Source organism: Solenopsis invicta, chromosome 11 (assembly GCF_016802725.1).
Source record: "Solenopsis invicta isolate M01_SB chromosome 11, UNIL_Sinv_3.0, whole genome shotgun sequence".
Lineage (NCBI taxonomy): Eukaryota > Metazoa > Arthropoda > Insecta > Hymenoptera > Formicidae > Solenopsis > Solenopsis invicta.
Window position 1 is genome coordinate 5,751,926 of NC_052674.1, and position 15,034 is coordinate 5,766,959.

General features: G+C 31.7%; 3 protein-coding genes across 5 annotated transcripts in view; 1 reads left to right on the forward strand and 2 right to left on the reverse strand.

Moving 5' to 3' along the window:
• Window positions 1-479: 479 nt before the first annotated feature.
• LOC105200110 (eukaryotic translation initiation factor 4E type 3) lies at window positions 480-4,291 on the reverse strand. The gene is made up of 6 exons (XM_011167504.3): window positions 4,053-4,291; window positions 2,567-2,687; window positions 1,929-2,036; window positions 1,392-1,514; window positions 1,213-1,312; window positions 480-1,145 (listed from the first exon to the last, which is right to left on the reverse strand). The coding sequence occupies exons 1-6, from the start codon at window positions 4,202-4,204 to the stop codon at window positions 1,111-1,113; spliced, it is 639 nt and encodes a 212-aa protein (XP_011165806.1). The 5' UTR covers window positions 4,205-4,291; the 3' UTR covers window positions 480-1,110.
• Window positions 4,292-6,562: 2,271 nt separating this feature from the next.
• On the forward strand, window positions 6,563-11,621 carry LOC105200111. Of its 3 annotated transcripts, none has more exons than XM_039455042.1 (6): window positions 6,563-8,485; window positions 8,557-8,610; window positions 10,079-10,272; window positions 10,410-10,604; window positions 10,760-11,002; window positions 11,163-11,621. In XM_039455042.1, the coding sequence occupies exons 1-6, from the start codon at window positions 8,284-8,286 to the stop codon at window positions 11,322-11,324; spliced, it is 1,050 nt and encodes a 349-aa protein (XP_039310976.1). In that variant the 5' UTR covers window positions 6,563-8,283; the 3' UTR covers window positions 11,325-11,621. The 3 variants fall into 3 exon arrangements, with proteins under 3 accessions (XP_039310976.1, XP_039310977.1, XP_025994426.2); XM_039455043.1 differs by having other exon boundaries at window positions 6,564-8,485; window positions 8,560-8,610; XM_026138641.2 differs by having other exon boundaries at window positions 6,565-8,485; window positions 8,581-8,610.
• Window positions 11,622-12,335: 714 nt separating this feature from the next.
• Window positions 12,336-15,034, reverse strand: part of LOC105200112 (growth hormone secretagogue receptor type 1) — a 44,406-nt gene continuing 41,707 nt past the window's right edge. The window contains exon 7 of the mRNA XM_011167509.3: window positions 12,336-14,168. Coding sequence (XP_011165811.1) covers window positions 14,040-14,168 — 129 coding nt within the window. The 3' untranslated portion in view covers window positions 12,336-14,039. The remainder of the gene's footprint in view (window positions 14,169-15,034) is intronic.

Consider the following 15,034-nt stretch of genomic DNA (forward strand, 5'->3'; position numbering starts at 1 on the left):
TCTCTATTGTGCACAAGGCCTAACTCGCAGAAAGTATTAGCATAATATCAACTGATACTTTCTTTCAGATGTTCCTAAAATTCAGAGTCAATAAGTTAATTTCTATGCGCGTTAACAGACATTATGTCGCGTGATTTCACATTATTTTCTTGAGAATTTTAAATGCCATTTTTGATGTGTTGTTGATAAATTTCCAAAGATGGACATAATGAGTCGCAATCAATAAAACACCAGGCGGTAGACGCCAGACATCCTCCTCCTTCCTATGCAAATCGCTTTCTCGCTTAGTTGCGTAGTTACCGCTCTTAAAAGCGGCGCACAGATTAAAAAAGAAAAATATTGCTTGCAAATTCCATAAATATTCCAACCTAATCAATAATCAATCACCACGTGTTTCTTATGGATCACGATTATAAGAATGTGAAGCCTCGTGTCAAGGTATAATGTCGCCCTGAGAAATGTAAACACATACGCGCACATAGTAAATATAAAAATATATTTCGCGTTTGTAAAACGATTACAACAGCAATTCGATTCTAAAAGATATCGAATCCAGTGTGTAAACAACGCATTGAATAATGCGTATTTAAACAAAATTCACAAATAACAAACTTTTTAATCCTTAACGATCACTGTGGGATCTGTGTGACTCCAATGAAAGTTACGGCTAAATTTTCTTTACGTTAGTTCTTTTGGTTCGGTCATATTTTTTTCTACATTTAAATTAAAATTTAACATAACATGAAATTGATTCACATTTTATACTATTTGAAGAATGTTCAGTCTTTTTTTTTTTACTTAAAACAAGCAATAGTTTGGGCGCGACAGTCATTGAAAGTCGTTGGGGTCATTTTGATCCCAGATGATCCACCGTTTAATACTTTACTGAAGCGTGATGATCGTTAAGGGTTAAACACATACATATGTAATGAAAACTCTTTTCCTCTCCTCTTTGTGCTTCATACTTTTTAGAAGAGGTAACTGTGTTCATATTCTATAATACGAACATTATAGATTCATATAAACATATATTCGTTATTGTCGCAGTACTTATATATATCTTTAATATGTTTAACGATTCAATATCTTCATCACAATGTTGTTGCATACTTAACGTCTCCCGTACGCGTGATTGGACTTATGAGCTAAAAGAATAAATATTTTGCTTTGTACTGTAAATTTTTTGTAACAAAAAAAAATATCAACACTTACACTTGTAAAACTCTCCCAGGAAGTTAATGTGAGGCACTAGAGAGTGAACTCTGGGTATGACCGAGGCTTTAGATACTAGGTCAGCGTTTACATTCCAAATCTGAAAAGATAATACATTTTTAATCCCTTCTGACTACATACGTTTAATTACGTTTCCGTCTATCAAATACACGACGTACTTGAATGAGATCCTCCCTGTCGCGGATAGACACAGTCACCCCGCAAATTTCATCGTCCTTAGCCAAAACCTCGGTGAACTGTTCTCCGATAGCTGCGAGCACCACTTCTTTCCACACAACTGCCTGAAAAACCAAACATCTGTCAGATAAAAATGTTGAACGTCATGAAAGTCATACAAGGGGAATCCCAGAAGTGTTCATCAAGTTTTTCGATGCCAGTTTTTTGGCGATTCTTGAAGCAAAAAAAAGTTTACGTGTCGCAGCGTTTATCGACATGTTATCTTTGTTTTCGAGTTATGAATTTTTAAAAATCCGAAAAGTTAGACGATCGCTCCGTTTTCCATATCAATTTTTGTTTATAACAAAATGCATGTTGACAAACGTAAACTTTTTTTGGCCTCGAAAATCACCAAAAAAAATTGACATAAAAAACTCGATGAACATTTCTGGGGTTGTCCTTGTTGGACAGAAAAATGGGAAGACGATTAACTGACGAGACGAAAATTAATGCTTGCATAAATGAATTGGAATATTTACAGTATCATTTTTATGGCACTTTAATCTCCAGGTACCGCCCTTTTGATTTAGTTTATCTTCCCACAAAGGATATCTGTCATCTCTCATTAAATGGTAACTATATCTAACCTGGTAACAAGAATAAACAAATAACTTAGTGTAAAATGTAAATAACTAGTTATAAAATAGTAAATAATAGGACAGCGTATCATAATCAAGTAAAAAATTAAATATTATTAAACGTTGAATAACATAATTTAAATGCTAATGTAATTACTTACCAATTTATAAATAAAATAGATCTATAATAATCTTAAAATACAAAAAAGTTTTGCGCTTAAAGTAAAATTCCATACATATATGAAGGTAATAAAACTGTTTGCCACAATTAATTTATTCATTATTATATAAAGACCTGTTATGTTAATAAAATATAAAAATTCTGAGTGTAAATTTCTTTATAGAAACATATGAATTTGCTGCTACAGTAATGTGCAGAGCCAATAAAACTTTTAGCAAATAAAATTATATTCTTGGTTAAAATCTTTTTATTTACACATTTATTTAATAATTTAATTAGCAAAATTAATACGACAGTATAAGACAGTACACTGTACTAGCAAGTTATATTTTTTCTGTATATAAATTCTTTATCGCACCTGCATGTCCCCGGCATTTGGTATGTTATTGAAGACTGCCCAAAAAGTTTGAACGGTGTTTACGGTATAGATTTTCTGCAGGTTATTTTTGTATTCCTCGGTGGTTGTACCAGGGATGGCTCTGTTAATTTAGCAATTATTTCGAATTAGCGGTGTGTTTGTGATAGAAATCGATTTAGTTCTCACATCTCTTCGCGATATAAGTCTCTTCAAAATTCAGTAAACGATAAAAGCAATCTCAATCAAAATAGAAGTGATTTAATGACAGAAAAACGTTGTTTGAGACGGAAAACATGATTAGATTATCAATGAAAATAATTACATCATGAAGATAATTATTTTTAAATGCGTAAATTTCATCTATCAAAGCTTTGAAATTTTAGGAACGCAATAGTCTTTTAAGTTTCACAAATGAAAATCAAAGAGGAAACAAAGAACATTTCCTTCCACGTACAAACGCACCTGTATTCACTGTGTAATTGTAATTTATCTATACAACGGATGATAAAAGAGTTGCAATCCTTTTTTTTTTTAATAGATTTCAGAACGCAGAAATATTCTAAGACTGCAAATCATATCCCATACAGAACTGCGTAGACAAAACATTACAAAATATTGCTGCAATATTTCAACAACTTCAGAAATATCGATAATTGCAGCAACATATATAATATTGTATTAACTATTGCTGGAACATTATATCAATATTTCTGAAGCGGACCTTTTATCGTTGCTGCAATATTACTGAAACATTGTAGCAATATTTTGCAATGTTTTTGCTATTGTGTACTGTATGGGACTGGTTCGTTGACTGTAAGTTACTAAATGTAGACCCCTTGCACTAGAGATTCACAGTCTCAAAATATTTATATGCTTCAAAATTCATTGTAAAAAGCGTTGTAATCTTTTTGCCGTCCACTGTACAACAATAATGAAGTATATTGTTTAAAAAAATGCACTACAAATTTACACACAGTATTCTATCCAATGTTATCTACAATTGATTTCACTTTTGAAGCATGCTGTATAATTAAATGTATCGATTTTGTTCTTTGTTCGCACGACGATAATGATAAATATTGTGTGTGTGTGTGTGTGTGTGTGTGTGTATGTGTGTGTGTGTGTGTGTGTGTGTGTGTGTGTGTGTGTATGTGTATTGTCATAAACACACGGATATATTAATGTATGAATAAACTTTTCTTCGCAATGGCGAGTGCGAGAACAGAAAAGCGTGACATTGAATTTATATATGAAGCTAAACGAATTAAAATTAATTTTAATCGTGCGTATTTATATCGCGTTGAGCTATTTAAACAAGAAGAGATGAGAAATAACGGCGATCTCGCCGATGCCGGATCGATCTTCCGACGCTTTTGGCGCGGGTGTCGTGGAACGTTCTCGTGATTCTCGATATCAATGTTTGACAAGATCGAGATGCATCGAGATGCGTCGCACAGCGGAAGAGATCACCGCGTTTCTCTCTCACTTGTCGAGCCAGAAGGTCCATGGTGTCTGCAACGGAATGCCGGAGGCTTCGTCATCCCTCTGGATCGCGTTGATGGTCTCATCCGACAGCACCGTTTCAAACAGGTCCACCGAGGAGGTGCTCTCCGTCGCCTTGCACTCCGCCGCGGCCATGTTCGAAACGAACGGTGCAGCAGCGCTGCGACGTCAAAAATCATGTGATGATCGCCGCCGCCGCCGCTGCCGTCTTTGTCGATGACTACGACGAGAACCGATTTGTCCACCGAAAAAAAAGCAGATGTAGCGATGGAACATACGGGACAGTCCACGAGACGTTCGACCGGCGCGCTCTAACGTCCATCGAGTTCGAAGCTTATCGAACACCTCGCGAACATTCAAATTAATTTACTTTTTGCGCGTCTATCGAATGCATTTCTTCACTTATTTAGAACCGAATAAAAGTTTTCTATCACATTAATGAACACCAGCTAAGTGCAAGTTTTCTAGATTAATAAAAAAAAAAAATCGTGTTTCATCAGCTTCAATCGTTGTACATAAAAAATATGTAAGAGTTAGAAAAATCAATGCATGTTGCATCTTAAAGAAGAAAACGTTTGTCATTTTTTTCTTAATTTACGAAGGTCTCCTAAAATGTTTTTAAAACGTTTGCGTTTAAATTAACATCGAGAAGAAATATTATCAAAGAATATTATATTAATACTTTAAATTAGTGTCATGTGATTATCAAGATAATTGAAGAACATTGACATTATCGACTGTTTTTCGCAATAAAATAAAGTTTTACTGAAATGTACAATATAATTTAACGTAAAATGTATATATATGTACTTGAAACACGAAATAAATTAAATAATTATAAATTAAAAAATTAATTATTGAATTACTTCAGAATGACGGGATGATGAAAAACGGTCGATAATGTAACGCTCTTCTGAAGGTATGTAGTGGTAAGAAAAATGTAATAACTTAATATAAATTATTGCATTCCAACGATTCGACACACAACGATGATTTAAATATTAATAAATTTATGGTTGTATGTAGCATTGCACTCCAATTATTGTAAAATAATATATATTTACTAATATTATAAATCTTTAATAAATAATTGCAAGAAATAATTTTCATTTCCAACCTTTTCTCTCCTCATATTAATTTTAACTGCGTTCATCAGCAACAAAAGAAAATTTCGCGCGAAATGTTGACAAATTGTCGTCCCTTGGCTTGTTAGATTTCTTCGGTTAGATGTCTTCAGTTGACTTTAATCGAGTTTTTCAAGCTATCGCGTCCGCATACATCGCTTACGTTGATAAACGTTATGCCAGACTATACCTATTATGATATGCAAATTGAAAAAAAAAAAGAATGCGATACGATCTCTGACTCATTATTTGTCATCGCGATGCACGCGAAGACACGCGACGCGCTTTTCTTATGTAAAGAAGTTCTCGTTCCCGGTATTTTCGTTCTTAGTTCTCATTCTTAGTATTTTCGCTCTTAACAGAGACCACACGCTGACGTCCAATATCAGTAATAACATTCGATAATGACAGATAAGCCAGTCTATCTTGGGAAAAGGTTAATCTTTGTAATCCACGTATTGCTCATCTCAGCATGCGTGGGAGTGAATAGATTACATTGTTTTCGTAACTGCTAATAACGTTCAGATACGTTCACATGTGTGTCACTTGATGATTTCGTTTCAAATCGAATAGCAGAGACAACGATAAGCAAATATTTTTTATCTCCTTCGAATTTTTTATTCCTGCGCATGACATTAAACTTTTTATTTCACATTTCTTCATTTCTCGATTTTTATTTATTTTTTTTTATTTCAAAGTTTTAATATGTTATAAAATTAACCATTTCTAATTAACCTGTTCTAATGTCAAAATTTTCAGTTTGCACAAATTTATTTAAGAAGCTGGAACGCTAATGTGTTAACGATTCTCTAGATAAAATATAAATAATTATCTGTCTTATATATTTTTTTCTAAAAATCAAATGTTAAATTTTTTGGATTTGTCATTAACACTTAACTGATGGATATCGAGTCGATGGATATCACTCTTGTTTGAAGAAATATTAATTACCGAGACATTAAGTATTCGTTCTCCCTTCCTCAGCAATCTGACTGAAATTTCTAATTTTACATCAATAAAAAAATTATTGTAAATATGTATGTATTAAAAAGAGAACAAATATCGTTTATTTGCGTATAAATATATTTCCTTTTTCCTTCCCAATTATATTATTAACATATTCTTCTAAAGAGAAAAAGAGATTTGCGCGCGTAAGTGTCAAATCCTAACTTAGAGTCTACAGTACATAGAAATTCCATTACAAATTCGAATGGATTCTGTCGTAACCAATTGTCAGAGAATTTAAATTAAACTCGTTATTTCGGGACACCCTATATAAGCACATATTCACACACATACACACCCACACATACAGACACATACATATAGCTAGACTTGTTTTAAAGAGTATCTTCGAGCATCGCTGCCGCCAGCACCCGATGGCATTCGTGGTCGGGATACGGCGGCGAGCGGCGAGCCTTTCGCGTTTTATTTCGAAGAGATGTCTGGAGGTGTCATCATTCGCGAACGAATGGTATTTCGTTCGCCATCGTTACTTCGCGAACCGTGACACGTCGCGCTCGCGTAAACGCCCATGCTAAATTTACCTTGCGTGCAGAAGCCGTGCGATGCAATCTTCTGGTTCACTGTCAGCTCCGGGCTTGTCGTATGTACGCGCGCGTATTTTGTGCCACGAAACGAAAAGTTCCTTGTGTTATTACGCGACCGTTTCGATTTTGGAATTTAACCCTTTGACAGACCCTTGTGCCCGCTTAACTGACCAGCGCGTATAAAAGATTTGAAGTACTCCTGACCGCCCAGACGAATAGTGATTGACAGTCGAATGGCAATCCTGCCTGGAGCAACAAAACAGAAGTTTCAAAAAAAAAAATGCAGCGAGAATATGTTGTGTTAATCATTTTTTGATAGAATCAGCAAACGATGTCGCTTAAAAGCACTTTAGTCCCTGTTCCGGGAAAGAGTTGAAAGTTAACACATTATACTTTCGATTATGTGGAGCAAAGCGAATAATGGAGAGCCGCGAATAACGGGGATAATAGCAATCCGTAAAGCATGCGGCGCTTTAATAAAATATGAGCAGAAACCGTTGTGTAACCAATTTATTCATAGCTATGTATACGCACAATATATGTTAATGCAATTTTTATATCTTTAGTGTTATGTTATATAATATTTTTATCTTTAGAATTCAATATTAAATGTTTATTTTAAACGACTGATTATTAGTCGTTTCGTTAGATACTTTTTTTTATGTATCTCGTTAAACAGATTTTTTTATCTCTGCTTGATTTTTATCTTCGAGCTTATTGATTTTCGATAATCGAAAATCTCATTACCGCCGAGTACTGTTGCAGTTCACCTTTTTAGAAATAGTACATATTAAATTTCTTTTATAGAATTCATACTTGTGTTTAAGACTTGTGTTTGAAGAAAAACATTTGTATAAACCGTATTGTTTCTTGTGTAAACGTACAGTATTATTATAAATATTTCACAAATGCTGTGTTAACTTTCAGACAGTTTGTCAGTTCATAGTGTACTTTCATACTTGTTTTTTAATTCCATTCAATTTTGGCCAAGGACAATTTAAAAAAATATCTATGTAAAAGGTAAATTTTAATTCTGTAGAAGTGAGTGCTCTATATATACGCTCGATAATTACCATACCTATTATCGTAAGTTCTGTAGTGCGCAACAGGTTTTAGGTCACGTTTAATTCTATACGTTCATTTTATATAGCTATCAGGTCGTATTTAATTCTATACAGTCTACTCTTCAATTTTACGCAATTGCCGTGAAGGTCGACTGTTATATAAGAAAACGTAACAATTTAAAATGTCATTAAAGAAACGAAATTAAAGGAATTTTTTTCGGATCGGATATTTATTGCATATCGAACAGCACGTAAAAATGCCAGACTACTAAAGCTGTAGACGATGATGTCATCATTGTCAGTTCTTTCTCTTGAACAAAAAGTTTGCATCGTGGTAAACGATATTTTAACGTTGATGATAAGCCGCGCCTAGGCGGAAGAGTCTCCGAATTTTACATTCGAAATCCTTGCATTCCGCTCCCTCGTGACTACGCGAAAGAGACGACTCGGTTTCGCTCTTGACATTTCTCGGTGAGATGTCAGCTAACGCACACGTCTACCAACACGCACATAGGCGAATCGCAAACTACTGCTTGCGCCGAAAGTGGATTTTTCTGATCGCGTTGACTTCGTGCGTCGTTTTCATCGTATTTCTCACCAGGCATCCGTTCATCGAGAATGACACGACAACACGCGATACGTACCTGGATGATGTACCCGCAGATCTATATGAAAAAGGTGAGAGACTCTTCTAAAAATAAGTCTCAATAAATTTTGTAAAAAAATAATTCTATGGTTCATAAAAGTAGTAGCAACATATTTTCTCGTTACAGTGTTTAACACATGGTACAACTTTTCCAATGGTAAGTAATTTTTATAATTTGTTACTTATTTTAAGCAGTATGTAACAAATACATAATGAAATGTCTTTATAATCTTTATCGCTTTAACGAATGAGTTTTGTATATACAGAGTGAGCCAAAAGTCTGGATAGAATCGAATATATTATAAACAAGTTGAAAAGGAAGTTTCAGGCAAAGGTTTTAAGATTTCAACAAATGGATACCATCGTTTGATACATATATTGAAACCTTACAGATTTTGACTAAAACTTTTTTTCAAAATTGCATTGCTTACGAGATATTCGACTGCATCAGAGTTTTGATGCACCATGTATAACAAACTTTTGCATAATTTCCTAAGTGGAAAAAAGTAATATGTGAACACAGCTAAGTAAAAAATATCGTCTGTTTTTATGGAAATTTCCATGAAAAAAGTTGTATTTAAAAGACTTTGGGAAATTAGTAATTTCCCAAACTCACTTATATGTTATTCTTTTAATAAACTCGTGATACTCGTAAATATAATTAGCGAAATGTTGTTAAGACATGCAACACTTGTATCACGTGATAATCGAAGATACAGCATGTTATACGCGCTTGAATTACGTAAATATCTCGTATAGTGATAATATTGAAAATTGCTAACAATATGTTTAAAATATGATGTGATAAATAAAAGGCGTGCAATTACAAATAAAATTTTAAACCTCGATATGAACTGACGTTTATAAAAATATAAAGACATACAATTTTTATTTATATATTATAATGTAAAATATATTCCTATTGATTTGTTTATAAATTCTGTTGATTAAATGAGATACAAATTGTTAAATAAATTTATTAGGTCTTCAAAAAAATTGCAAAATATCATATATTGCATAATGTGCTCAATTACATACATACATGTAACTGAATACATTATATAAAATTACGCAATCCCTTCTTGCTTATCTGAGAAATTTATTCCGTTTTTCAAAAAATATGTTTGACTAAGACTAAAGTATCGATAACCCGAATAATGATGCAACTTGCACAGATTTGGTTGGTTTTAAATTATTTACTCAAAATCAGATAATACGATTTCTATATATTTGCAAATGTGTTCTTTCTTTTTAAAATAATTTTGGATATTGCTATTAAAATATTTTTTATAAATATAAATTATTATTCGAAAGATATATATCTATCTTAGAACAGAATTAAGTAGATTTATGCTATTATTTTTAAACTTACGGAGAATAAAAATTTCAATAAAAAAAAAATAGAAGATTGCCTCATTTAAATTTACTTTTTACTTTGCTTTACTTAATATAAAAATAATAGCATAAGTTTTTTTATTCAGAATAGTAAGACCACAAATTTATAACAACATTTCAGGTATAGAAATGATATTTTCATTGTGTGTATAGTTGGTAAATCATATTTCTCCTAATTATCAAAAAATATGTTCTTAGAAATAAACAATAATTAACAAATTACTATTTAGGTGAGAAATGGTATAACAAGAAGAACACATCCGCCTTGAGCCCGGAAGCCTTTCACGATTTACTGAGTGATGTTCGTCAACATTGGATAATATGGAATCACGATTCAGAGGAATCGTATGCGCTTCAGGAACCAGATGTGGAAGATCCATCAATGGGACAATCATCTGCGATACGCGAAATTTTCAATAATAAGGTAGTTAAATGGTCATTGCAACTCCATGGGAAATGCAAGAGACGAACTTTATTTCGCAAGAATGAGCGATATAATAACCATCCTCGATCGATTCCTTACGTTAATAAATATCGAATTTCATTTATTGCTCTCTACAGAAAAATGGATTTTTCATAGAATGTGGCGCGTACGATGGCGAAATACGTAGCAACACGTTGTTTCTGGAGCGATTTAATGGATGGTCGGGTCTGCTAATAGAAGCGGATCCGATCAATTTCACGAAGATGCTGCAAAAGAACAGAAAGGCCTATCTCTCGCCGACGTGCATCAGCATCACTAAAAGCCCCATAGTGGTAAGAAATAACGATCGATGATTTGTCATCGTTAACAGCGACTTCGAAACAGCGCGCTGTCGCGAAAAAAATCCGAGTACCAATTTTCGATCTAGGCACATTTCGATCGATATTACGCGAACTCCGAAAACGTCTGAGCCTCTCGAAATTCGCAGGCGTCCTTTCTCATGGCTAGAAACGTGGGCCGTCTACATGAGCGCGAAAACACGACGAAGAATACACCTACGAACACGCCTGACGTAGCCCACACGGGCGAGCACATCCGCGTGCAGTGTCTCCCGTTGACAATCTACATCGCCGCGTTGGGAGTCAAAACGATTGATTATTTCAGCCTCGATATCGAAGGCAACGAGATCGACGTATTAGAAACGATACCGTTCAACGAGGTGGATATAAAGGTATGACGCTCGCCTTGATCAATTCTGAATTGCCACGTGCCTGTTTGCGCGACTAATGTGGGATCACTCGCAGTGTACATACGCGTGTCTCTTGCTCTCCTGGAAACGGAACGTAATAATTTCTGCGGCACGATGCTCATGAGATATATATGTGTTTCAGACCCTCTCTGTGGAGTACATACACAATGCAAAGGGGCAAAAATACTTGATCGATATGATGGATCGTAAGGGATATTACGTTTACAGTTTTGTGAAGCATCCGGACAACTTGGCGAACGATATCATTTTTGTTCAACGCAATATGACGATGGAATACGGATAGATGGAATTACATACAGAGTCTGTAAGAGTGATATAAACATAATCTTCCTAAATAATTATTCTAAGAATAATCTCTGATCTCTGGATATTATTAGAATAATTTAATTAATAAAAATCTCTTTGACTACTAGTCATAGTTGTAATAGTGAATTGCTTCCGTCGAGAAATTGATGTATTGTACAGACAAATATCATAAATTGTTAATGAAAACATTCTTTATATTATACAAGATATTTACAAAATTATATTTTTCTAACTATACTTTTTGAATAAAATAAAGTGTTTCTTTTTCTATTTACGATTTATGTTCCTATAGGAAATATAATGACAAATCGCACACAACGACGTTTTATTAACTTATAATAATTTAACGATTCCTTAATAATTATGAATAAATAGGAATAAATGTAATTGTGCAATCAAAAACTTACAATTATACATGGCACATTGTATTCTCATTAGGTAGAAATTAATCGCATTTTGTTATAATTCTCTCAAAATTTTCTTAATTAACTTATTACATTGTCGAGAACGTATTGCTTCTAATTAATTTATTAATACAGCAGCTTATTTAAAGAGTAACATTTTGAGAAAAATAAAAGATATCAATACCAATTAGTGCATAATGCGTGTATAATTAATATTTTTGAAAATCGGTTCGATTTACCCTTAAAATGATTGAGATTGTGAAATAAACCGCACATATATTAATTAAATGTATCCAAAATATATCTGAATGTTCTACATTTCTACATTACTATTTTACAATTATTTCAAAATATTCTATATTTTATAAACAATTAAAACATGTGTTAACGATGTAAATTTCCGTTTATTTTTAAAATATTTCAACGAAAAACAAATTGAAATATAATTGGAATTAATTAATTTATAAATTGCTAAAATAACATAATTAAACAAATTATTTATTACTTGCATCATTTACTTCATTAATAATGAAATTATTGGTGATAAGTGTCAAAAATAATTTAACAATTATAGCATTAATAATACAATTCTCACTAAGATTAACAAATATTTATGCAACACAGATTAGAGATTAATATATGTTATTTTGTTTTACGTTTAATTCTCATCATGTTAAATAAGTATTAATAATATTCTGTGATTTTTTTTAACAAAATTAATTTTTTAAACTTTTAGAATTGCGAGAGAATTGTTAACATGCAAACATTTATATTAGTTAAAATAATATTAATATACATTAACTTAAAATAAATCTTCTCACATATTTGTAATCAGAACTTATGCATTTTCTCTCATTGTCTATTTGTTGAAATGAATTTCTTGATGAAGTAGAAGATGATTTCTCTCACGGGAAAATTTATCAAAAGAATTAATTCCGTAGTTACTTGACATCGGAAATTAAGCAAATTTGATTACACATCAAATTTTTAGTACATTCAAAATAAGTTTATTTTAATAGATATTTTATTCATAAGTTTTAATTATCAATTTAACAAAATTAATTAAACAAAAATAATTTATACATTAATGATTCGCAATTAGATTTTATAAAAATTCAGTTTTGAATACAGGCATCTTTATTAACGAGAGAAAATAATTAATTTCTGACTTATTTTGTATTCTTAGTTATTTGTAATACTTTTTGTTTTTTTTATGATAATGCACATGTTTGTACAGAGATGATTCAGCAAATGAATTCAAAGAATAAATAAGCATCAATTAAATATATTCGATTTAGAGATCTCTTTTATATATATTCATTAATAATTTATATTTATATTTTTATTATAAATTTGACTAGTCATGTTCGGATATCGCTGATTATTATCTCTGTTCTAATATGCACATTACAGTAAAATTGACTTAACAGACTAAACATCATAAAGATATTAATAATATCTGTAATATTTGATACCAACATAACATTGATATAACATTAATAATCTATTTATCATGGATGTGCATTTTCGTCAGTACCAAATTTCGATATTCTTATTAGACAATAATTATTATAATTTTATCAATAACTTATTGTTATTTATGAGCATAAAGCATAATATTAGTAAAGTTATCGGATTAAATATTAATCATAACAAATTTTCACTGGCATTAAATGCATTAAAGAATTGATCAATTTCAAATAAAATAATGTATGAATAATTAATGATACAATATGTAATAATAAAATTTTCATTATAATTACAATTCTTGTAATGACATTACTATAATAAATTCTTGTAATGTACAGTATTGTAATAAATAAAAAATAAATATTTAAACTATCGCAAAAATGTTTATGCGTTAATTTTTTATTAAAATGTATTTATCTGAAAAAAAATTGTACTAAGGTACAATTAACGATGTAATCCTTTCAAGCGGCTACGCTATGTTCGTTAAATAATATTATTGTTAAATCGACAATAAATATATTGATCATGTCATATTTATATCAGTCTTACTTTATCAGAAAGACAATTAATGTTAAAAGATAAAAAGTACTTATAACGTTTTACATGGCTATTTCTATACAACCGCATAAAAGTTTTTCAAATGCTTCGCCTAAAATTTGCTACTTGGCATTAGTATGCGACAGCTTCAAAAAGAAATCTTACTTCGCATCTTAACTCTTATATCCTTAAATATCATAATATTTCTCCTCAGATGCCAGCATCGTAGAAAATACCTACCATACGTGCCACGTTCAATAACAAGGTGTGCCGTTTAAAATTCAATTAATTTCTGATTTATGTATAAAACTTGCGATTTCGTTTTCGCTTTTGTGCCGACTTTTAACAATATCTTGCTTCTGTGGTCGGATTTTATCGCTGATTCCAGCGGAATAGCGAATTTCTGATCCCTAAAATATAACAGAACAAACTTAATATTAATTAACGAAAAAAAAGAGCAAGTAATATTAAACATAATTCCTCTATAGTTTCGCTTCATATCCAGTTCTCTCTTATCTACGTATTTGTATACTTGAATCTTAAATTTATCACGATTAAAGCGTTTAGGAACAAAAGATTCGTGTGCGAAAACGTCTCGCCATTTCTATGCGAGTTTCTTGGAAAAACCTTCTACTTACCGTGTAGCTTACATGAATATAACAAATATATAACGTATAAAATTGAGGACTAACTAAAATTATCGCAATCTTCACATAACCAGTCTAATACAATTATTGTACTCTAATCTCATTTGGACTTTTAAATATGTCTAAGTTAACATTGACATAGTAACATTTAGTAAACATTTAGTTAACAGTTATTTCTGGACTATTGCTACAAAACATTGAAATATTTTATATTTAATCATTAAATGTTAATAAATAATTATCTCTTAATTATCCAATCGCGTGGAAACCCTGGAATGGTATTGTTAATTACATCATGATTACAACGAAGAAAGAGAGCTAAAGAGGCAAGAAAAAAGAGATCAGTTGTACAATTCATAGATATGTGTTCAAACTTTGAACAAATTGTGTTTGCTAAATTGATCATTGCGTCAGAATATTCAATAAAAATAGTCAATTGCTTGGATAAAGAGTGATTAAAAATTCAGTGACAATTTCACAGAATAATATAAACATGAAGTATTCAAGAAATATTAATTAGCACAGATTGACCTGAGGGAATAAGGGAGATTAAACGTAACTCTCTTGCTTCTTCTTAACGATATTTCCGGCTACAACGGCTGTGAGTAAAGGCAATTTGATTTGTTTGT